This window comes from Anastrepha obliqua, chromosome 3, assembly GCF_027943255.1.
Source record: "Anastrepha obliqua isolate idAnaObli1 chromosome 3, idAnaObli1_1.0, whole genome shotgun sequence".
Classification (NCBI taxonomy): domain Eukaryota; kingdom Metazoa; phylum Arthropoda; class Insecta; order Diptera; family Tephritidae; genus Anastrepha; species Anastrepha obliqua.
Window position 1 is genome coordinate 20,303,075 of NC_072894.1, and position 25,744 is coordinate 20,328,818.

Below are 25,744 nucleotides of genomic sequence, written 5' to 3' on the forward strand. Positions count from 1 at the left end.
TCACTATTCCAAAATCCATTTGTGGAACAACATCAAGACGCACACCATAAATAGGAGGAGGAGCTCGGCCGAACACCTAACAGAAGTGTACGCGCCAATTATTTATTATTTTTTTATTCCAAAATTCAACTATTCTGAAATCGAATTTACGCTTTCTAAAATCCAATTTACGCTTTCCAAAATCCAGTTTACCCTTTCTAAAATTAAATTAACTAACAATTTTACTATTTCTAACACCAAATTGACCCTTTACAAAATCCGACGGAAAATGCATTTCATTTTTAGCCTTTCAATTTGTGATTTTTTTTCTTCTGCATCACTTCCAACCAAACTTTTCCTTACAGATACTTGAGTGGAACGGCATGTCCCTAATCGATCGCAGTTTCGAAGAAGTCTGCTCTATTATGGATCGCACCGGAGATATTGTAGAGCTGCTCGTCGAGCATGCCACGGACTTTCGCATGTGTGATCTGTTCGATGAAAATCTACCACCAGGCAACAGTGGCAATCAAAGCGGTCCACGGCGTTCTGGCGACGGTCCTGTGGGACTAGGCTTAATCGCAGGTGAGTTGCAAGCATTAAGTATTTTTTTTTTTTAATAAACTTTCGTTTAATTAAAAGTGAAAGACCAAAACAAAACCAAAGAAAAAACTAACGAAATTTATGTAATAAAAAATACTTTAACGAAATTTTTTTTTTCTCTTTTTTCTTACCAATTTTTTATTAATCATGAATTTTTAAACAAATCTACACTATTTATATAACAATTTTTATTTCATTCCAATCTCAAAAAACAAAAACCCACACAATATAACACTGAATTTTTCTTTTCAACAAACTACAACAACAACCACAACAGACCCCGAAACAACAATAGACAAATCACCGGCCTCGCCAACCAGACGGAAATTACCCAAAACTCCGGTATAAAATCCTCATCAAAACCTTTACAACTCAAGAAAAATTCAAATTTATTTTATGAGAGAGTACTTACGTTGGCCATTTCACTTCAAATACTTTGCCATTGGGGGCATAAAGTACACTGTAGGGAGGGAAGGGCGGAAAGTGTAGCAAAGTACGCTGATATTTCAGCGAAGAAGTGAAAGGCAACGGTTGCTTTATTGTGGTGTAAAGATTTACATACTAAATGTCTAAGAAAGCAAGGTAGTGTTGAAAAAATAATTTTTGTGAGCAGTATTACAAAACAACAAAAAAAGCAACAAGTGCATCATATGGAAAGCGTAAAAAATTTGGCAACTAAGAAGAAAGAAGAAGCAGTGGTCGTAGATAAATAATATTTGTCGGTTATAAAAAAAACTTTTCTACTCGCCTTTTATATTTTTTTTTCTTTCTTTAATGAGTTATTATTATTATGATATTAAGGCAAACTAGTTATAAATTTTTCAAATGCTTTGCCACAACAAACTTAAACTCCTTCACTGCTCTTAACAAGGCACATATGTATTTATGTAAATATCATTTTTTTATTGGTACTCAAAACTAGTTACAATTTTTTTTTTTTTTTTGCGCTTAGTTTTTTAATTGGTAAATTTTACTTAAGTATTTCTATTATAAATGTTTTAAAGTACAACTTTCGAATTCTTGTTCTGTTCTAAATAAATGTTGATAGAGTAGAAAGAATTACGGTTTTTTTTTTTTTTGTTTTTTAGGAATTTTTTTTTAACAATTTTTTTATTTTTGAAATATGCCAAGTATTAAAAATTGAAATTCTGACAAATAATATTTTTTAAAAATGAATTACTGTATTAAGCACTTGCATTTTCGTTTATTGTTTTTTCTTTTGGCTGTACAACTAATTAATTTCGTATTTTTTGTTAAAAAAAAAACCATTTATTTAAGTATAAAAGCGAAAAAATATTTCAATCAAAATATTGTCCATCGGAAGCGGCAACTTTTTCCCATCTTTCAGGCAATTAATGGATTCCATCTCAAAAACACTTCTCATCTTTTGTGCCGAGAAAGTCAGCAAGCCATTTTTTAATACCTTCAACATTGGTGAACCGTATTTCAGAAAGGTGATTCTGCATCAACCGAAACAAGTGGTAATCCAAAGGAGCTATATCTGGGCTATAAGGCGGATGAGGTAGAATTTCCCAACCGGCATTTTCCAAATAATTTTTGGCCGATATAAAATCAATTTCTCGTGTCTGGTCGCCCATTCTGGCCGTTTTTCGGCTATTGCTTACTTTAAACGTATCAATTGTTGCCTGTATAGCTCTCCTGTGATCGTCTGGCCCGATTTTAACAGTTCGTAGTACATCACACCTTTCTGATCCCACCAAATACAGAGCATTACTTTCAAACCATGAATATTCGGCTTTGGTGTCAATTTGGCTGGTTGGCCTGGCTTCACATATGATCATTTATGCTTTGGGTTGTCGTAATGAATCCACTTTTCATCGCCAGTGACAATGCGATGCAAAAACAATTTCTTTTTGTGGCGATTAAGCAGCATTTCAGACATGCAAAATCGTTTCTCAACGGCTCTCGGCTTCAATTCGTGTGGCACCCCATTTCCTTGTTTGTGAATGTATCCGGCTGCTTTTGAATGTTTAGAAATGGCTTGTTGACTGATTCCAATGATTTTCCAAGTTCTTCTGGAGTTATCATTTTATTTTATTTCGGCTTTATTTTATTTTTAATAATTTTTTTTTAATTTATTTAATGTATAATTTTATTGTAAATGTAGTGCGATGAAGCAAAACTTTGTTTATGTTAAATAAATTTTTTATTAAATTGTGATAAATTCAAGTTTTTCATAAAGTGTAAACAAGAAAATTTCCGTGAAATTTTGTATGACCTGATTTGATTTTGTTTTCTTTTTCTATTAAAAAACATTTTAAACTTTCATAAAGTGTAAACAGCCAAATTTCCGTAAAATTTTGTATGCCCTTCTTTGATTTTTTTCCCTTTTTTATTAAACACAATATTTTTTTTTTAATAACGATTTAAGCGTTTCAAAAAATTATATTATTATAAAATAATTTTTTCTTTTTTTTGTGCTTCAAATAATATTTTTTTGGACCTACTTTTGTAGTAATCACTTATATTTGCTCATTTTTATTTATCAAATAATGTTTCAATATAAAGTCGTAGATTTGCTACAAAAAATTTGTGTTTACGATAAATAAAAAACTAACACATTTGTGCTACTTCGAATAACTGTGCGTAGTTAAAGTATTTTTCAAACTCTGTGACGCTATCTTTTGGTATTTTTATATCTTTTTCAACAAACTACACTAACTACCTACATAAGTACTCGTCAACATGCATACATACATATAAAGGTATATAAATTAAAAATATGCACAACTCATGACAAAATTTGAAAAAACGCATAAATAAAAAAAACAAAAACAAAAAACAAAAATAGTAAAATATTCAACAAGTTAAATAATGTAAGCGACATTACTTATAGTGAAAAAAAACGCTTTTATAATTTCCTACTATTTATACACAACTTTTGGAGAGAAACTATGACTGTCGTTTTTTATTCAATCAAAGCATTTCTACTTTTTGTTTCTGTATTTGTTACAGCTTTCTATATTTATTTTCAGCTTTTTTCCTTTTCAAGTTAAGCTTCCTCTGTTACACAGCGCAACTACAGTGAGTTGAAAAAAATGCGCAAAACATTTGATAGTTCATCTATAATTACGCTGTACAACAACAGATATAAAAAACCAAATCCTCACACGTTTCAAGACAGAGGGGGCGCAAATATAATTTGAGGTGACGCAAAACTAATCATCCAATGTGGTTTTCGAATAACTTTTTACTAAAAAAAAATAATTAATTTGAATGCTGAACATCTTTACTATGATCGATCCTTACGCGCTCCATTGCTTGCCTGTTTATAGGTATACAGCAGCTCTTGGCAAAAATTATAAATCTACCGATAGGGTGATTAATTTTGCGCCACCTGTAGTAAGCGTCAGTATTAAAAACATAAATTGTTTTTGACAATAGTGGTTTAAAAAAGAGTTAAACCAACTATAACATTTTTTTTTCGCGCCTCCTTGTACAAATATCTCGAAAACTTATGTTAGAAATATTATCGAAATATACTCGTAGTGTTGCTTGACTGGCTAAGATGATGATTCATCCAGAATCCAACTAGCGCTTCCACAACATTTTGTTGCCACACCCTCACTACCAACTTGTTGGACGGTTATTTACTGCATCACTGCTGATATATCCAGTCTATGCGGCTTGAGAACCTTTTTAGCTTGTTGGCGTATAGGCCAGGCAATCGCTTAAGACTCTCGAACAGCGGTTTGCCTAGGGTTGGCATTCTATCTCAGAGCATTCACAGAGTAAATCGAAAAGTGTTTCTTTTTCCACTGATTGTTGTGAGGGATACCAATTTTGGTTCCTTGTTCTCTAACATATTCAAAGCGAGTTATTACCGCCGTGAATCTGCAGGCATCCATTCGTTTCAAACTTTTTCCATTTTTCAATTTGTTTATGGTTGTAAGTGGGTCATAACATTTTGCTAACTTCGCATTTGGTCTGGTCCCTTTACCTGCATTACGCAATTCGTAGATGCTTTGATGAGATTGCATTCTTGATTGCATCCATCAAAGTGAATACCGATTCTGCAAGAATGTTATTCATGCCAGATGCCCATCGTGACAGTTTGTCCGCTGTTTCGTTTCCTATGTTCCCTTTTCTATGTTCCGATACCCCGGTACACCGATTAAGGTAAATTTATGGTTTACACTCAAGCCGGTAAGGCTATTTCTGCTTTGTTCCACCAGTTTAGCGGTTGTTGTAACTAAATCCCGTGCCCCGATTGCAGCTTGGCTTTGCGAAAGAATAACGATATTGCACTGAAAAGAGACGTCTGCAATTAGTAGCCTACAAACTTCCCTATTGCCAGTACTTCCGTCTGGAAGCCCCTGCAAGTGCTAGACAGATTTTTGAATTTTAAGTCTATGCGAATATAGACCAGCTGCCACGCCATAATCCATTTTCGAGCTATCTGTAGGGGCTGCAGTATGACGTTGTTTAGTAAAGTGGGTGGAGATAGAAAGTGGGTGGCAAAATTCCTGTTTATTGTCACCGTGGGGATGATGTAATTAGTCCTCCCGTGGTGAACTGAAAATTTGCCGCAGTAATAGACTGGCATGGCTATGAGTTTTACATAAGAAATATGGTACATGAACATAAAAAATTGCCTTGTTTTCTGACTCAGCTACCGCTATTACAAAGGAATTGGTGTTCTGAAAAAAAGGCTCTTGTAGTTTAGTGTTCTTTGTGATGAACATTCAAATACTTTGCACCTACTTTTTTACTCTTGCGCTGTGTGATTATCCTAATTTAGTAGAATTTCAATCATTTCCAAAACTTTTATTTCACTTCGAGGTGTATTGAACCGCCTAAATACGATTTTTTTTTAGTCAACACACATCTGTCTTCCAGTCTAAGTTCGCTTTTCTTTAAAATAATTAAAATATATATTCAAGTTATTGATGTTTGTAGTTATTAGTGATTTATATTTATTGAAAAAAGAACTAGTAATAAAATCATAAAGTATTTACACATATTGTTACAATTATTTTTAGTCATTAAGATGTTGAAGTACTTGACAAAGAAATGTTAAATAGCTGTTAAAATTACAAAAGAAAATATCCTCAACACAAAGAGAATTATAAAACCAATATAAAATTCGTGGTTGCGACATTTATTTCCTCAATGCATTAAGCTTTTCAGGTATACTTAAAAAGCTGCGTTTTCAAACAGGTCTTCGGTGCTTGAATTTTAATAATTTCAAATTATAAACGAATATGTCTAGAAGCCTTCTCAAAAAAATGTTTTCCAATGCTTGGTCAATCAAACTTAAGGGGGTATTCTAGTGTAGAGGCATGAATTTCGCCTGGCTTTTAAAGAGATGTGCAAAGGAAACAAAAAAATTCTTTACTATCCATTTTTTTATCATTTGTTTATTGATTATTAATTATTACAGAAAAATTAGTTTAAAAAAAATTTAAATTGCCAAATAGTGCGCTCTCAAAGAAGGTGATCCAAAAAACGAAGGTGTTCCGGCGTGCATATTCCAATCATTCTACATAGTAATCTGAAAACTAAAAACCAAATGTATTCTTAATTATTATAAAGGGTGGTTAAGTTTTAAGGGCCGGTGTTTATTTTGAATAAAATACAATTTTTTTAAGAAATTATTCTTATTTCTCTTTATTATGGTAATATCGATACAGCTCAATTACGCATAGAAAAAAATATTGGCCAAATAGCCGCCGTGGCCTCGGCGACACACCTCCATCCAATGGTCCAAATTTTCGATGACGCTGAGGCATAATTGAGATTCTATGCCGTTAATGTGCAGAATTATCTCATTCTTTAGCTCTTGAATTATTGCTGGCTTATCGAAGCACACCTTTTCTTTCAAATAACACCAAAAAAAAAAAAAAAATTGAACGCTGTCAAATCACATGATCCTGGCGGTCAATTGACATCGCCGCGACGTGAGATTATTCGGCCATCAAATTTCTGGCGCAAAAGAGCTATTGTTTCGTTAGGTGTGTGACAAGTCCTGTTGAAACCACATATCGTCCACATCCATATCTTCCAATTCGGGCCATAAAAAGTTCGTTATCATCTCACGTTAGCGAACACTATTCACAGTAACTGCCTGACCGGCCTCATTTTGGTGCCGCCGGCCCACAAACCGCACCAAACAGTCACTTTTTGTGGGTGCATTGGTTTTTCGGCAATCACTCTTGAATTAACATTCGCCCAAATGCGGCAATTCTGCTTATTGACGAATCCACTGAGGTGAAAATGTGCCTCATCACTGAAGATGAAGTGCGCAATATGCATTTTGATTGGAACGCTTGTTTTAATAATAAGCCTGAATAACTTTAGCGCGTTGCTGGATTGTGTATCTTTCTGTGGTTCAAATTGAGTTAATCTGAAATTGAAAAATGTTAAATGAAATTTAGAAAAGCACTTGAAGTTTAGGTGTGGTTCACACTCAACATCGGCCTTAAAATCTAACCACCCTTTATGGCGGCTGTTGGAAAAAAAAAATTTTTTTCAGATTTTTGCAACAATTCCCTTTTTTTTTAATACTAAATGCCAAATTATAATTTCGAGGGCTATCCGACGAAAGAATATATAAAGAATATCCTCCACAAATTTGAAGTAAATCGGTTTATTAGAACTCGAGATATCCTTACCGCCAGCTCGAAAAAAGTAGTTTTGAGAAAAGTCTTTTGGAATAATAATAGGAATTTTAAAAAATCCTGTTAATGTCATGTTCCTAAATGTCCGAACTTTGAAAATATACAAAAAAAGAAATTTCGATTTTTTTAAAACTCCACACTAGAAAACCCCTTTAAGAAAATGCCAAATGAATTTGTTTTTGTTTCAATGGCTCGAAAAGTTGCGTGATGCAGAAAATTTAGAAAATTGAGGTAACAGAGGGTCCTGCATCATCACAGACCTCAAAACTCGTGTCTGAGAGAAGGAGCTCGCTAAGCTTAGAGCAAATTGCTTGTTCTGGACGTATATAAGAAATTCTAGCACACAGTTTCTGATTTCCGATAAATAAAGTTTTGAAGCAATTAATTATGCAACAATAGTGTGTAATATGGCTTTGAATAACACAAAAACATATGTTTGATACTCTTCTTCCTCAGCGCCTACAGTACTACAACTTTGTTCATAAAACGACTATTTTAAGTTAGAATATTGGGTGTGGCAGACAAACAAACACTTTATGGTTCTCTAGGCTTGCCAACTCTGAACCTAAAAATTCCATATTTGGTAATCAAAAGTTAGTAACTTCAGCACAACGATAGGTTTTCTGGGCATAGGGAAATATAAAATATATTTGGAAGAGCGGTCGTCGTGACTACCATTCGGGTGTGCGTAGGTTCGAAACAGCAAAATGATAGAAAAAATAGTTTTTTTAATAGCGGTCGCGCCTCGGCGGGCAATAGCAAATCTCCGAGTGTATTTCCACCATGAAAAAGCTCCTCATAGAAATATCTGCCATGTGGAGTAGTCTGAATACTGAAGGTCACTTCATTTGTGGAACAACAGCAAGACGCACGCCATAAAAAGCGGAGAAATGATGCTTGGTATTTGAAAGAGAGCCAGAACAAAACGCAATATCGCTGGTTTTAAACAATTCACGGCTGCCTAAACTATTTTTCGGTAGAAAGAACGATATCCCCTAAAATATAAAAAAGTATACACTATTCCCTTTAAAATAGAGCAATGGAAGCATTCAGAAGCGCTTTTCGTATGGAAACAATTTGGTAAAAAATTTATAGGCTCTCATCTGCAAGGCAGATGAAGCACTTCCTTGGGTATTATGAAAGCGATCATTCAATTGAAAATTTTTACAACAACCAATACAATGGGATTCATAATCGAACGGGAGTTATTACCTATATAAAGTATGCAGTTATAGCCAAGCTGCCCTGGTAACTTTTCAAAAATTCTGCTATCATTTTAATGCTGAATTACTGAAGTAAATTTAATGCACTCATATGGATGCTGGGGCACAGCGTTGTTTAGAGAAGTTCCCTGCCTGAATTTCAAAACTTCGAATTGGCGTATCTGAGACCAGAACCAATTTTAAATTCGTATTTAAAAAAAAAATCTACTAAATGAGCCTCACGACCAAAATTCACAACTTCTTCTAGGAAAAAACATACGTGTGGCCGCTAAATTTCCTATCAAGCTGAAAAAAGTGCTACGATTCCAGGTAGTAAGCGTCTAAGCGTTTATATGCACGTCATAAGCCGTCGACGCTTCTTCGTGAGAACTATTTTGGACTTACTGTTTGTGAAGAAAATAAATTCAGGAAAATGCTAAGGAAAATTTTGCTATAGATTTTTCAAGTTTTCCAAAATACTCTTTCTTAAGACAAACCCAAATATTTTTTCGTAGCATAAAACACTCTCAGTTTGCTAAACAATGCCGAAAGCGGAAAAACATCAAAAAGTGCTCATAACAACTCAAAACCAGGCATTTAAGAACTATTTATTATATTAAGCCACACATTTGAAATAAAAGAATAATTAAGTTTCAGATAATTTTCTGTTTGTTATAATTAATTGAAATTTTTTATTTTACCAAACTTTTTCTGGCTTTTTTTTAACGTTTATATTCAAGCACCTGGCGCGCAATTCCTCTCGAAATTATCTGAAATTCTCATCTGTCTCAACACTTCTTATGAATTGGTGTAGCTAACTGTTTTTTTTTCTAGTTATTTATGATTTTGTAAGATATCGTTTTTTCGGAGAGTGATCCAATTGCTCTCATTGTAAGAACAAAGCACCAACAATAGAATTTTAAGCGGAAAGAAAAACTTATAAAACCACACGAAAACGCTAGAAAACTTAAAAATCAAATGCTTTAAATTGTTATGCGACATTAAATATTAGTAAATAACAAAAAAACCAAAAATGTTGAAACTATTCAAAAAATTATGCAACAAATATTAACAAGAAAAAGTTAGATGGTCTACATGCATACTCACATACATATATACAAGCAAACAATTCACAAAAATTTAAGTTAAATTAAGGTAAACTTGCAATAGCGAGCAGAATTTAATGCTTAAGCAGCCATGAGCGCTGAAAACTGGCATTTACTGAAATAAATTTGTTGTTATATTTTCAACATAGTTGCACAACGTACTTTCATGTTTTAAATGTTGAGTGTCAGTGGCAATTTTGTATTAACATTTTGCATAAGAGCATTGCAATTTGGCATTTTTCGAAAAAGAACAATAAAATTTATAATTAAATTAACAGTAACATTTGAATGAAATAATTTGAATGAAAAACTATTTGCTAATTTCGCTAGGTTTATAGCCTACATATTTCCAGCGAGCCTCACCTGTAGTTTACTGTTTTTGCATAACAGCAAAAAACTCGCTTCAAAGCGGTGGAGGCCTAACAGAAGCTTTGCTGACCTAACAGCAGCTGTTATGTTGCAGGCATAGCTAAAGGGTGGTTAAGTTTTAAGGGCCGGTGTTGATTTTGAATAAAACACAATTTTTTTAAGAAATTATTATCATACCTCTTTATTATGATAATATTGGTACAGTTCAATTACGCACGGAACACAATATTGATGAAATGGCCGCCGCAGCCCCGGCGGCACACCTCCATCCAATGGTCCAAAAATTTCGATGCCGCTGAGGCCTAATTGAGGTTCTGTGCCGTTAATGTGCCGAATTATCTCATCTTTAGCTCTTGAATTATTGCCGGCTTATCGACATATATCGTTTGTTTCAAATAGCCTCAAAGAAAGAAGTCCAACGGTGTCAAATCACATGATCTTGGCAGCCAATTGACATCGCCGCGACGTGAGATTATTCGGCCATCAAATTTTTCGCGCAAAAGAGCCACTGTTTCGTTAGCTGTGTGACAAGTGGCTCCGTCCTGTTGAAACCACATATCGTTCACATCCATATCTTCCAATTCGGGCCATAAAAAGTTCGTTATCATCTCACGATAGCGAACGCTATTCACAGTAACTGCCTTACCGACCTCATTTTGGAAAAAATACGGCCCAATCATGCCGCCGGCCCATAAACCGCACCAAACAGTCACTCTTTGTGGGTGCATTGGTTTTTCGGCAATCACTCTTGGATTATCATTCGCCCAAATGCTTCCACCACACTATCGCGAACAGCAGCAATATTTTCTGCAGTACGAGCTGTACGATTATGCACTGCATTTTCACATCTCCTACAGATCCGGTTTGCTCAAACTTTTGCACAGTTTTACCGATTTTACGCACATTTGGACGATTAAATTGACCGAAAAAATCACGAAGTGCGCGATATGCATTTTGATTTGAACGCCCGTGTTCATAATAAACCTGAATAACTTTAACGCATTGCTCGATTCTATATCTTACTATGGCTCAAATTGAGTTAGTCTAAGATTGAAGAATGTCAAATAAAATGTAGAAAAGAATTTGATGTGATTTACATTCAACATCGGCCCTTAAAATTAAACCACCCTTTATATTAAAAATAAAAAAATTGCTCGTAAGATGCTTTCAGGCGCAGCGGGAGCCATAGCATTACAGATAAAAAAGAGATCAAAAATGAAGTTTGTATTGTGCAATCCTCATGCTTAAAATCACATTTTCCCCTATCTTTTTTGCATAAATATTTATATATTTGCTGTAGCAAACGTAATAAATATTCTCACTATTTGGAAATAAAAAAATTAAAAAAAAAAATCATGTACAACTCTGTTCTGCATCTGTTGCCAACACACCTCAAATGTAAACTAGCCGCTTGAGTTTACTCTACTGTGAGGGAAATGCTTAATACTTATCAAACTTAACAGAACTCCAATTAAGGGGGGATTCTACTGTAAAAATCAAATTTTCATGGATTTTGTTTTCATACTTGTATTAATTTAATTAGTAAAAAAAAGTTTAGGGTTACATAAACACAGGTCTTGAGTGTACAAAAAAAATTTTTAAATTTATTTTCATTTCAAAATGGCAGCTGTGCAGCCGCTCCCCCGAAACGCCTTTTGAAATCTGCCCACACTCTCGCGCATTTAAAAAAAATCTGAAATCAAAAAACCCAAATTTTTTTTATTATATATCATTATTTTTAGTTGTTAAGCCTATTACTTGCAAAAAAAAAATTTTTTTGTAAAATTTTTGAAGTTTTTTAAAAAATCGACATTTTTTTGTTGTCATTTTGTTATTAAAAAAGGGGTTATAAATAATAAATTTTTCCCCACCATAGCTTTAAAAACTAGTAAATATTGTTAAAAATATACTATCAAAGTTTGAGCTTGATATGTTAATTTTTCACGGAGCTGTGATGTGGGCAATTTTGAAAACGTGGTTTCGAGAAAAACACGCATATGACCGTAAACCTCTCGAGCGCTCAGTTTATACCTGCTTTGCTAAAACTTTTATAACTTGAAAACTATTCAAGATTTCTTTTTAAGATTTTCATGGAACATTCTGGAGTTGTTTCTGAGTATGTTTCAACAAAAAGTAAAAAATCGATTTTTTTTAAGTTTTACAGTAGAGTCCCCCCTTAAGCTCTTTGCTGGAAATAGGTTATCAAGCAGTGAAAGAAAACAAAAAATGAAATTTGTTTAATTTGTATGTGTATTTAACAGCTCAATGTATAAAAGTATGCAAGCATTGCAAGGCAGCAACGCATGAAGAATGAATGAAAGTGCTAACGCCACCGTTGACTTCTTTATATGTATGTGAATAAGTAAAAAATATTAAAACATGATTAGACCGATGATGTGTGGTAAACATTTTTTAATTGTTGGAAAAACAAAAATCGTTAAAATGTTTAAATGTTAATAGTAAGAAAGTAGTAGGCAAGGAAGGGCACCCAAAATTATTAGCATAGAAAAAGTGGCGTGGATTACAGAATATGCAAAGAAAGAGAGAAAGACGGAAAACGAATGAAAAATAATTTCACCAGCTATAACACAAATAATAAATAATATTTATAAATTAGTGTAAATACCAAATTGAAATCGAATTATTAGCGAATTTAAGTAAAACGTAGCCGACTTGTTTTCTTCCCCTGCACATAACTCCTGTCAGATGGGCGATAAAAAAAAATATATAAAGCGAAACTGAAGAGTAAAATAATTATCGCTTTTTTCAAATTTTACTATTGTATAATTTCTGTTATTTCTCAAACAACTGTTAGCACCACCGATGACACAAACAAACAGCAGCTGTACTGTTCAATACATACACACACAGGCACACATACACGCATACGCATGTATGATACAAGTAAAGTGAAGTCAAGTTTAGGCTTTAATGTTGAGTAAGAAAAAAATAAAAAAAATAAAAATTTAAACCTACTAATACATATACGCATAAGTAAATATGTATTTGTGTAAGAAAAACCTAAATTTAAGTCATGCCTATGTATTGCTCTGTGAGAGGTGTTGTAGTGCTATTGTTCTAACAAAGGTAACGGGATACAAATCATGCGTAAAGGATTTCAACAAACATACATATACAGTATAACATACATATATACAGATAGATATACACAAAGGAAACTATTTATTAGATTTGAATGACAAACAAAAACAATAACTTTGCTAATGAAAAAAATAACACAAAAGAAACCAAAAAAACAACAAATTGAATCAAAGTTTAAATACTTGAAAAAAAATTAAATTTACTCAACTAAATTCATTTATTTTCCTAGTTACTGCAACTAAACTAGGCAACAACTGAAACTGTAACTGTAACTGTAACTAAAATGTAAACTAAGCGAATTTTAGTATCGATGGCAACTTTTTATGAAGGACTATTACATACATACATACACACAAATTTATTGTATGTGTATGTGTATATCAACCATATATTATATACATATATTATATATATATTTTATTAAAAACTGCTAAATTATTAAATACACCCATATACTTGTGTATGCATGCATATCTATGCATATATAAAATTTTGTGAAACATGTATATTTACTTGCTTAGACTGTAGAGCAAGAGAAACATTGAAACACAGAAACTAAAAATTGAAAATGTGAACTCAAAACATCATCTCAACGTGCGCTAGAAGCGCTGAAATCCCAGAAATAAAATCTCTGTTTAACTTGAAAAAAAAAAATCAAATGTTGTGGCTTATTTTGACTTTTGCCTGCAGATGGGAAATTTTTTTCTTACTCGCCTGCACTCTATCTTTCTCACAGCGGAAGTCTGTCAATTTTCAACTGTCATTGGTCGACTGTCATTTGTCAGCTGTCATTTATCAGCTGTCATTTGTCAATTGTCATTTGTCAACTGTCATTTATCAGCTGTCATTTGTCAACTTTCATTTGTCAGCTGCCATTTATCAGCTGGCATTTGTCAATTGTCATTTGTCGACTGTCATTTGTCAGCTGTAATTTGTCAACTTTCATTTGTCAGCTGTCATTTGTCATGTATCAACTATCACCTTTCAATCGATTACCACATGGCATTTGTTAATGGTCAACAGCAGCAGCAGTTTCACCACTCAACGTCCTTAACTGAAGCGCCTAGCAGCACCTTGATATCTGCAGCACGGACAACTACCCTTGCGGCACAGCTACTCACCCAAAATGGTAAATGCAATTGCATAATTTAAATTTTATACTGTTAATCATGTAGCCTAACTCTAACCCAAGTACACATCTATCCGTATGTCAGCTATTTTATGTATTTTTATATACATACATACTCTCGCTTATACATACATATACACGTAATAAAAATATCTAGCCAAGTATGCAAAGTACTTGCAAATTCCTTGTAAAATATATTTATTAACAAAACGATTAAACAGTGAAGAATATTTTCATTAAATATGATCTACATCATTTTTCCTTTAGTTTGTCACTGACTGCTCTTGTTTTTGTGTTACTTTATTTTTCTTGTTGCTTATTTGACGCTGTTTTACTCTTTTTTGTTTGTTTGTTTTTGTTTTGTATAAACTTTTCATATTCCTCTTGTCTCTTTGCATTGCCTTCATGTTCCTTCAAGCCCAGATGTTTTATTTTACTTATGAAAATACTTTAACATATTTACCTTTACTTACATTAACGTAAACCAAACTGTAAATAGCATTAAATTAAATTAGCCTAACTAAGCTTTTGTAGGAAAAATGTAATGCGAATATTAATTAATTTTTTTTTTCAAATTATTTTTAAACTAAAAAAACATTCAGGGGCAATGAAATATATGCTGCTTCCACCCACTTAACTGGAGAGCTGTTAAGTTACAGAAATAAAAGGTGACTTTAACTCAAACAGCTGATTTTTTTTTTCGATGCACAGGCTAACAGAACTGTTTTCTCAGCATTTTTTTCCAACTACTGAGACTATTAGCTTTAAAAAATACAGAAAATATTTATTTATATTAAAAATAAGGTAGCAAGACATTTACAGCATGAAAACTTTGCTGTACGTAGGTTAGGCTAGATTGAAGCGGTTGTCCACTGTAGGCCTCAGTCAAGTTCATAGCCAACTGTGCAGCGGAGTGAGAAACTTGTCCTTATCTGTCCCAAAAACCAGTGTGTACTTAGTAAAAATTCTAGAAAATCCCTGATTTCCACAGAACTAAGTTAGTCCAATTCATTAGAGAGTTGTCTACCTAAATTGGTGAGTTTACGTTTAGATAAAGAAGTACAGTGGCACAAAAGTTGCAGAATCGTCTCTTCCTCTTTCTCATCTAAACAACGTCTGCAGAAGTTATGTCTTTGAAATCCCATCATCTGGGCGTACCTGCCGTACCATTATAACTGAAATCAGTGTGCTAAAGTTGTGCTTATCTCGTCTGAGCAGAGATTTTGTGCATTTAGCGTTGAGAGTCGGCCACAATTGTCGGACGATTCTGCGTGTTCTTTCATTGCCCCATCTTTCATTCACTGCTCTTACAATTTCCTCAAAGATAAGCAGCTTACATGTTTGCAAGGGTATGCCTATTCCATTGCTTATACCCGTAAAGTGTACTCATCGGTCAATTTGGTGCCGAGTTTCGCTGGTTCATCGGCTCTGTAGTTACCCTCAATGTCACCATGGCCGGGAACGCATGGTTCCTTTACCTTTAGGTGCAATGATTCAGCCATCTCGTTAAGAGATATACGACATTTTGTGGCTACCTTGGAGGTTGTCGAGAGCCTTCTGAGGGATTTTATCGCCATCTAGATATCAGTGAAAATGTATATATCATCACCAGGTATTGCATCACGCTTTCTCGTGATTTGCCATCAGTTCAGCCCAAAAGACTCTACAGTAGTCGGGAAGCAGAAAACTGAATACACGAAATATACACCTCCACCCTCTCTGCACTCTGTGTGAACAAAGATGGACTCGTCAGTCTTACATCGTCCCGTTCCCACTCCTCCCTCGAGGGTAAGGGGGTCATGAATATTGTAATGGTAAGTGTAGTTGGGAGTGCATAGTCCACTAGTAAGGCAAGCTCCAAAGTGGCAGTCAGGACTTAAGCATGGGTGTAGTCCGTGTTTGATCACTTACTCAAAGAGTGCAACCTTATTGCCGCACTGCGCGCGTAGGTCTATCCGAAAAAAGTTTTATGTCACATATAATGCATTCGATGGTGTGATTGACATTCCACTGATTATAAGAACAGATAGAAGTCTTTGAATATATAGCGAATATATAATTGATAAACTTCTTGATATAATTATTGTTTTTTGTTTATATAAAAGTCTTCCCTAAAATCGCTATGTAGTTTTTCTCAAACCTAATATATTTACTATATTAAAGATCCCTCTCTCGTTTGTACAGTTTCTGCTGTTAATATAACAGATTCTGTTAGACCAAAAGAGTTGAATTAAATCCGTGCTGAAGACAGTTCACACAGATTGAACGATAATTAGGATCTTCCAAAACAATGTTCAACTGTAGTTAAGTGTTAATGGTTGTGGAAATAGCCTAAAAAAATAAATAAGATTGCAAAAAACATTCTCATATCGACGCTCTTCTATTCATCTTGGCATATATTTCCAATTTAGAATTGACCCCGTTGCAATTCCAAACTAACCTAAACATAGTGCAACTCTAATAGAACTTCAGTTACCTTAAGTAATTATATTAGCATTAAAAAAATAGTTTTATAATATATGAACATATTTTTTGTAAATTACTTAACACAAATTTAAAAAAAAAATTGTACTGTGCACTTAGCATTTTAGCATTGCGCCGCCCGCTACTAGTAATTAGTTGATATTTTTGGAAAGTTATGGTATTCTCACTTCAAAACAATTCATTTTAAATGATAACAATATAGTTTGTGAACTTCTGCTGAAAAATCTATGTACGATTACATTATTGCTAAAGGAGTTAAGAGCAAAAGTACCGAATTTTTGGTTTAGCCGAGGTCATGTCTTTCTTTGTATGCTAAGTACTTCACACAATAAATAAATCTTCTGATTAGAAGTTAGGTAGAAAAAATGAAGACTTGTTGGAAAGAATTAACTACGATTTTGAACTGACAAAAACAATTAATTAGAAAGACTGCTGATTTATGACCAAGAGAACTCTTGATGTAGATTTAGAAAGCGGCTGGATAACCTCTGCCTTCTGGCAAAGTAATTGCCCTGCTTCATCTTCTTATTTATTTAACAATTCTATTGTTATTTAAGCTTTAAAAAAATAGAAAATAAAAAATTAAATAATTACTAAAAAAAATAATAAAATTGTGTTATTGAGTAGGAAGGTGTCACAAGTGTGACAGAATAACTGTAAAGCCCATTCTAATTTGTTTTTAGCGGTTCGTGGTAATGTAAAATTTCATACCATTATCCCTGCAAACTTAAGCTAAACCTACAAATTCCGTAATTACATTTGCGGAACGAGCAAAGTCGCTCAAAAATGAAGATTAGCTTAACAGTTTTCTTCATTTACCGGTGATGTGGTGCAACGTATAATATCGAGGAATATTATTATTATTCCTTATTATTATTGATTGGCCGTTTGTGTACTGCAACCTGCAGAGATCTATTGTGCAGCCATGTAGCCTAATTTCTATCAGATGATTTGGATCTATAGCCCCATTTCCCAGGTTATTTAGCCTGCGTTGCGCCACTGCTGGGCAGTCGCATAGGATACGTTTTGCTGATTCCTGTGCCTCTTTCCAGAGTCTACAGGAATCGTTTTCTAACGCACTTATCTTTTTCAGGTGATTATTAAGTTTATAGTGTCATGTTAGTAGTTCAGTGTAAAGTTTTATGTCCTCTCTGCTTGGGTTAAGGATTGCTTCTGCCTTTATCCGTTCTGAATCTCAGAGTCTTTTCAACTGCCCCGTGCCCAATTGGGCTCTCCAGTAGTCGATTAGGTCTCGTTGTTCCTGCTCACACAAAAGGGCACTTTTGAAGCTGTTATCTACCTCGCAGAAAGGTTCAGGACCTATGAAGGGAGTACTCGTATTTGCCTCCTATTTCGATAAAGTGTGCGCAATTTCATTCCCTTCGTGCCCCTCATGTAACGGAACCCACATCAAGCTAACAGAGTTTCTTGATGCTAGGGTGTTGAGGATTTTAAAACATTCTCAGACCAACCTTGAATGGAAAGAGAAGCTATCCAGCGACTTTAGAGCTGCTTGACTGTCAGAGAGAATGTTAATACTGGCACCGCGCATGCCTAAGGCGTGGACCTCCGCCTTAAAAATGGCGTCTTTCTCCTGTCCAAAATTGTAATAAAAAATATTATCTGGGTGTCATGCTTCCCATGTCCTTCATCCTCTCAATCAAAACGCATTGCTGCTCTGCTTGCTGCTGCAAATAAGCCGTGATCAGTTGGAGCCAAGCTTGGTGGATGAGCTAAATTAGCCAGCGCTTCACGGCTGAAGACTTCCAACATTTCTGCGATATGCTTTTCTCGGTGCATTGTCATCAAGGAACACGAAGCATCGAACGGCGGACGATTTTTTAGCATAATCGGCATAGGTAACTACCATTATCGGCATAATTAAAAGTAATTGTTGTATTTTGGGAATCCCTAAGTGTGGCGTCAGCGCCATTTATGTGTGAATTTTGGCTTCATATGTAAACATTTGTTAATGTAGTTAGTAGCATTTAGAATAGCTTTTTTAATAAGCAGCCATTTCGTACGCCATCATTGAAAAAGTTCTACTGGAAACCTCAACATTTTATGTAGGTACATTTAACAAACAAACACAAAACATGCAAACTCTATACAACCTTTTCTTTTATTTTTAATTTTTTTCTCGGTTTTAGCATGTACCCATTTTATTGTTTTTTTTTTGTTTTTAATGGTTGCTTTTGAGCAAGTTTTAACAAAAAATTATTTACTGCGTTAAAATTTGTTTTTTTGTTTTCTTATATCATTTAACTTTAGATTTTGTTTTACTTATTTCTACTTTTTTTTGTTTTGTAATTATTTTCATTTAATTTAACTCTCATTCCATTTACTTGCTTATAATTAGTTGGCTTTTTAAAAGTTAAAAATAGAAATTATCCCCAACTGGCACGAGTTACATATGTTTCATGCTAATGAGAGCGAATGCCTTTGATAGAAAATTTATAAAATGCCGCTTATGATTGCATTAAAAAATGAAAAAGTAGAAATTTGTATAAAACATTAAAAAAAACAAAAAACTGAAACAAAACTAATCACTTTCTCTAAATATCACAAACATTTATCTGTAAGTTAACAGAATTTGAAGGAATGTTTATAACAGAAACTGCCTATGTAATTAAATACTGCTAGATTGCTATGTAAGTGAAGTGACATTGCAATGATTTTAGACTCTATTTAACATACATTTCTGCTTTCACAAATACACAAAATAAGCGCTTGAAAACTCACTCTCCCCCACACACACACACACACATACACTTGCATATGAATGTTCTATAGCAACGCAAATGGTTATTGTGCAAAACTTAAGACCTCAACAGCTACATACATATATTGGTGTTATATTTTATATTGCACCAGCTAGTAATATATTAATAATAGTACTTTAACGAAAAATCTTGAAAATTGTTAAATGCTGCAAAAGTTTATTTTGCTAATAGTAAAAATTTACACAGAGAAAATAATCAAGGAGAGTAAATAAAGTTGGTTGAAGGTATTGTGAAGATTACAAGTAGTACGGCTTGTTAACAGCAAGAAACCATTTTGTAAATTCTAAGTCGCTATATTCTTACATATACATACATACACACATACATACCCCCTATCTGTACTTTAGATAAAGTAGAACTTCTTGTAGAACTTCTGTATCTTATTGTTAAATTAGTTTTTAAGTATACTTTTATAACTCTCCTCTTCATTCTTTTCCCGCTGTCGCCTTAGAACGTGTAGTGATTTGGTATGTTCTTCGAGAATATGTATAATACCCCTACTCGTTTATGTATAGTAAATGTGTTTGTGTAAGCATTTCTTTAATGTATTTGTGTCTTCACTCTGTATTACTCTGTATCCTCGCAAGTATTTCTATGCCATTTGATATTTTGTATTTTTTTAATACCTCCAAAAAATATTATACTCGTATGTAGCTGCATATATGTATTAGTATGTAAATATGAATGATTACGCATTTATGTTTTAAAATGGTGTGATTCATACAAATCATTTTGCCTTAATTGGCGAAGCAACAAACTTCCAATGTAAATATTTCTAAGAAACGACTTGCGCGCCAAATCGTACACGCGATTATTGCGTTAGTTAAGAAGAAAAAGAAGAGCTATTTTTAGAGCAAATTCTATAATTATGTGTCGGTCGTGTACTCACATAACGCCAAGAAAAAATATTTTGAGATAATTTTTAAGATATGTAACAATTTTTGAGACATTTTTTTTCAAATACTTTGTTTTCATTAAAATATTTTTTAGATAATTTTTCTTTTTTGTGAGAAAAGTGTGTACAAATCACTAACTAACGCTAACTTTTCCTTTGAACGCTTTTTAATACTTTATTATAATATATATATATATATATATAATCGGCGGGTACACCCTTTTTGGGTACACCCTATTTGTGGTGTGCGTCTTCATGTTGTTCCACAAATGAAGGGAACCTACAGTTTCAAGCCGACTCCGAACGGCAGATATTTTTATTATTAGGTAAGCGAATTTCAAATATTTTTTTTTTTTTTTCAAATACTTTTTTCTTTGAACAAAATTTAGTAGAATGATTATTACTAATTAATTTTCTTAATTATTTATTTATAATTTTATTTTTACTTTTTTTTATTTTTTGCGATTTTTACGTACTTTTCTAACAAAAACAAAAACAAAAACCAATGTATTTAAAAAACAATGATTAAAAAAAATTATTAGAAAAATTCATTAAAAACTGTTTACATTAAAATTAAAAAAAAAAAATAATTAACAAATTTATTAACATTTCTTTTTTTTTATTAAAAAATAACTTAAAATTTATTAACACTTCTATGATTTATTAAAAAATAAAATCATTTAAAATTAAAAACGAAAAAAAAAAATTAATTTATTACAAATTACAAATTACAAATTAACAAATTAATTAAAAAAAATTATTACAAACCATTATTAAAATAAATTTATTAAAAAAAATGTATTGAAACAATTCATTAAGAAAATTTTTACATTAAAATTAAAAAAAAAAATAATTAACAAATTTATTAACATTTCTTTTTTTTTATTAAAAAATAATTTAAAATTTAAAATGAAAAAATATTTTTTTTTTTTAATTTTAAAACAAAGGTTATCAAACTAATATTTTTATTAAAAGAAAACAATTTTTTTTTATTAAAAATTATTTCAAAAAATGATAAAAAAAAATTTAAGAAATTATTATAATTATAATAAAGAATAAATTTTTAATTAAAAATCTTTTATAAAATTTTTTTAATTAAAAAGTTATTAACAATTTTTTTTTTTATTAAAAAATTACAGATTAAAAATATGTTAATAAAAAAAAATTATAAAATTTGTATCACAATTATTAAAAAAAAAATGTTTATTAAAAATGTATTCTTTACTTTTATTTTAATTACACTTTTAATAAATAAGTTAACAGATTAAGAAAATGTGTACTTAAAAACTTATTTGTTAATAAAAAAACAATAATTACAATTTTTTTATAAAATTTCTTTTATAAAATTATTATAAAATAAAATTTGTTAACATTAATTAAAAAATAAAACATAATAAAAAAAAAATTAATAAAAAATAATGTAAAAAAAAATTATGAGATGAATATTTTTATTAACATAAAAATTTTTAACATCAAAATTATTTTAAAAAATTAGAAGAGGAATTTTTTTTTTGTCAAAGGTATTAAAATAATGTCGAAAAAAATTACAAATTTATTCTTTAATTAATTTTTTTAATTAATGTTTATTAAAAAAATTTTTTTGTAAAATTATTTTTAATAAAAATTGTATCTTTTTCAATAAAAATTTAATTTTTTTGTAATCAACATCATTTTTTTAGCTAATTTTCTTTTTTAATTAAAAGTGTAGGTACTTGTTTTTAAAATTTTTCATAAAAAAAACGTTGCTGATAAATATATTAAATAAATTTATTAATACATTGTTTTGTTGAATAAATTGCCATGTTAATTTTTTTTAATAAATTATTTAAAAAACTTTTTGTTTTTTGTTTTTTTTTTTTTGTGAGAAAAGTATGTAAAAATCGCCATCTGTTATCCTTTAATATTCTATTATTAGTGCAGGAAATTTCCAATACCAATTTGAATCTTAAGGATCCAGTCATCTAACAATCTCGAGTGTAAGCAATGTTTATGATTATTTTTTACTTTTATTTTTGCTTATGGTGAAAAACTTTAACACTTGTTTTCGAAATTCTTCATCGTTATGCCTTATTATAGTACTTATAAGGCATACAAAAATATTTCTATAATAAAAAGGTTTTAGTTATTTAAAAAAATGATTCTTGGCGATAATGAGATTTTGATTGTCTCTTTCCTAAACTATGAAAAGTAAAAACTTAAATAAAACTTATCAATCTAAAAAAAATATAAAACAAAAAATAAAGCAGCGGTTAATAATGAGTCTTAGTACAAATCCGAAACTGCATTAAACCACTTTTGAAAAGGCTAAAAAGAGAATTATATTTTTATAGTGATAAATATTGAAGGAATGTCTAGTATTTTTATGTACACGAACGTCCACAAACTAACTTGCAACGCTTTACCTATATACTATTTACAACACCACTACCACTCAATCTATGGCATCTGGTGTAAAATATACTTGTATGACAATTATTGCGAATAAATTTCTTTGCAATTTAAAGAAAATTTCGACTTCATTGACGGATGCCAAGCATGTAAGCTACTCACAAGCATAGCCTACATTTCTCCTCCACTACAACCACAGTTACATATATACATGTATGTATGTGTTTGGCAAAAATTCAAACAATTTGCTGCTAAAAATTTAAGTTTGAGGAGGGAAAACACCAACTGCACACCAGAGCAATATAGTGTCAGTAGCGCGTGCCGATAATGGTTAAAATAACAGTACGGAAAGCAAGCAACAATGCGTATGTTGACTATGTGCTTATTATTGAGACTGTGACAGGAAAATATTTTTATTTTACACATATCGAGATTGAGTTAAAAATCAATTAAGGGGGCATATTTGTATAAGTACTTGTGAACTCACGACGGTAACTTTACACACGCACGCACGTTTAGAAGAGGCAGACAAATTTTCTTGAATATTTTGATATATAAATAAGTCACAACAAACGTCTGTGTGTACACTTAGCCACACAAAAAGTTATGCAATTTATGTTTAACGTGCGAAGTATCATCACGTGCAATCAATCTATTACAACAATTATGTACTTAAGTACCTCTAAACTTATGTCACGACTAGCTCGAATGAGTCTAGGCTGACTAGGCGTATACGTGACATGTAATCCACTTAAAGTTTTCAAACGCCAGACGAATATAGGCATGTAGCCATGTGCATATGTTATGTATGAGTTATGCGAAAAAGTTGACAGTGGAGAAGGGGATATTTATAAAGAGCGGCAGAGAGAAACAGTGGCATATGAAGCGGCTGTTAAAGCCGCTTTTCATACAGGTTTGCATGCGCTATTTATAGGTCATTTTGCAGAGTAAAAATACTAATTAGAGGCGTTTGATTGCCATAAAAGGCAAAGGTAAAAGAAATAAAACTAAAATATGAAAGATAAAAAATTATAAAAGATTAAATACAGAAAAATAAAAATATACACATAAAAGATAAAAAAAAAATAAAAGATAAAAATAATATATAAAAAACAAAACAAATAAAAAAAAAAAAGATAAAAGATAGCAGATAGCAGATAGCAGATAGCAGATAAATGCTAAACGATGAAAGATAATAGTTAGCAGATAAATATTAAAAGGTGAAAGGTAAGGTACACAGGACGAAGGATGAATAATCACGGATAAAGTACAAATTATACGTTAACAAACGGAAGATTAAGGGTCAAAAGTAGTATATTAGATAACATATAGAAAACGCTATAAAGAACAGGGCATAAAGGAAAATTCATAAGAAATATGAAGTAAAAGGTAAAATATACAAAAGTATGAACAAACAAAGGATAGAGTAAATGGTGGTAGATGAAAGATAAGACATAAAAGATAAACGATAGAAGATAAAAGATAAAATATATAAAAGATAGAAGATAAAAGATAAAAGGTAAAGGGTGATATATCAAAAATAAAAGTTATTAAATAAAAGATAAAAGAAAAATGATGATAGATAATAGATAATAGATAATAGATAATAGATAATAGATAATAGATAATAGATAATAGATAATAGATAATAGATAATAGATAATAGATAATAGATAATAGATAATAGATAATAGATAATAGATAATAGATAATAGATAATAGATAATAGATAATAGATAATAGATAATAGATAATAGATAATAGATAATAGATAATAGATAATAGATAATAGATAATAGATAATAGATAATAGATAATAGATAATAGATAATAGATAATAGATAATAGATAATAGATAATAGATAATAGATAATAGATAATAGATAATAGATAATAGATAATAGATAATAGATAATAGATAATAGATAATAGATAATAGATAATAGATAATAGATAATAGATAATAGATAATAGATAATAGATAATAGATAATAGATAATAGATAATAGATAATAGATAATAGATAATAGATAATAGATAATAGATAATAGATAATAGATAATAGATAATAGATAATAGATAATAGATAATAGATAATAGATAATAGATAATAGATAATAGATAATAGATAATAGATAATAGATAATAGATAATAGATAATAGATAATAGATAATAGATAATAGATAATAGATAATAGATAATAGATAATAGATAATAGATAATAGATAATAGATAATAGATAATAGATAATAGATAATAGATAATAGATAATAGATAATAGATAATAGATAATAGATAATAGATAATAGATAATAGATAATAGATAATAGATAATAGATAATAGATAATAGATAATAGATAATAGATAATAGATAATAGATAATAGATAATAGATAATAGATAATAGATAATAGATAATAGATAATAGATAATAGATAATAGATAATAGATAATAGATAATAGATAATAGATAATAGATAATAGATAATAGATAATAGATAATAGATAATAGATAATAGATAATAGATAATAGATAATAGATAATAGATAATAGATAATAGATAATAGATAATAGATAATAGATAATAGATAATAGATAATAGATAATAGATAATAGATAATAGATAATAGATAATAGATAATAGATAATAGATAATAGATAATAGATAATAGATAATAGATAATAGATAATAGATATTATTAAAGGGCATAAAAGATAAAAATCACAGATCGAAAATAATAATAGTAATGCTGTAAAAATGTAAAAACTATACAAATTCAAAAACTGAAACACAACCAATTCAAATGCCGTCCGACTGACTTTCCTATTGGCCTTTTTTTTGGGCCAACGAGTGATATTTACTGCAAAATATATTAATATCACGTTCTCATCTCGTACATGCATACATATGTCAATACAATAACACGTAGAGCGATTTTATTTATTATTGATAGACGAGCCGAATTTGGCAACATGACAACATTGCAATAACACACTGATGGCCCTCAAGGCAGCCAGCGAAGTGCTCAGCCACACTCGCACTACCAACCAACAACTTCTC

General features: G+C 31.2%; 1 protein-coding gene across 1 annotated transcript in view; it reads left to right on the forward strand.

Moving 5' to 3' along the window:
• The window catches only part of LOC129242513 (regulating synaptic membrane exocytosis protein 2), a 250,808-nt gene that overhangs the window by 171,431 nt on the left and 53,633 nt on the right, over nt 1-25,744 (forward strand). The window contains exons 9-10 of the mRNA XM_054879192.1: nt 345-564; nt 860-924. Coding sequence (XP_054735167.1) covers nt 345-564; nt 860-924 — 285 coding nt within the window. The remainder of the gene's footprint in view (nt 1-344; nt 565-859; nt 925-25,744) is intronic.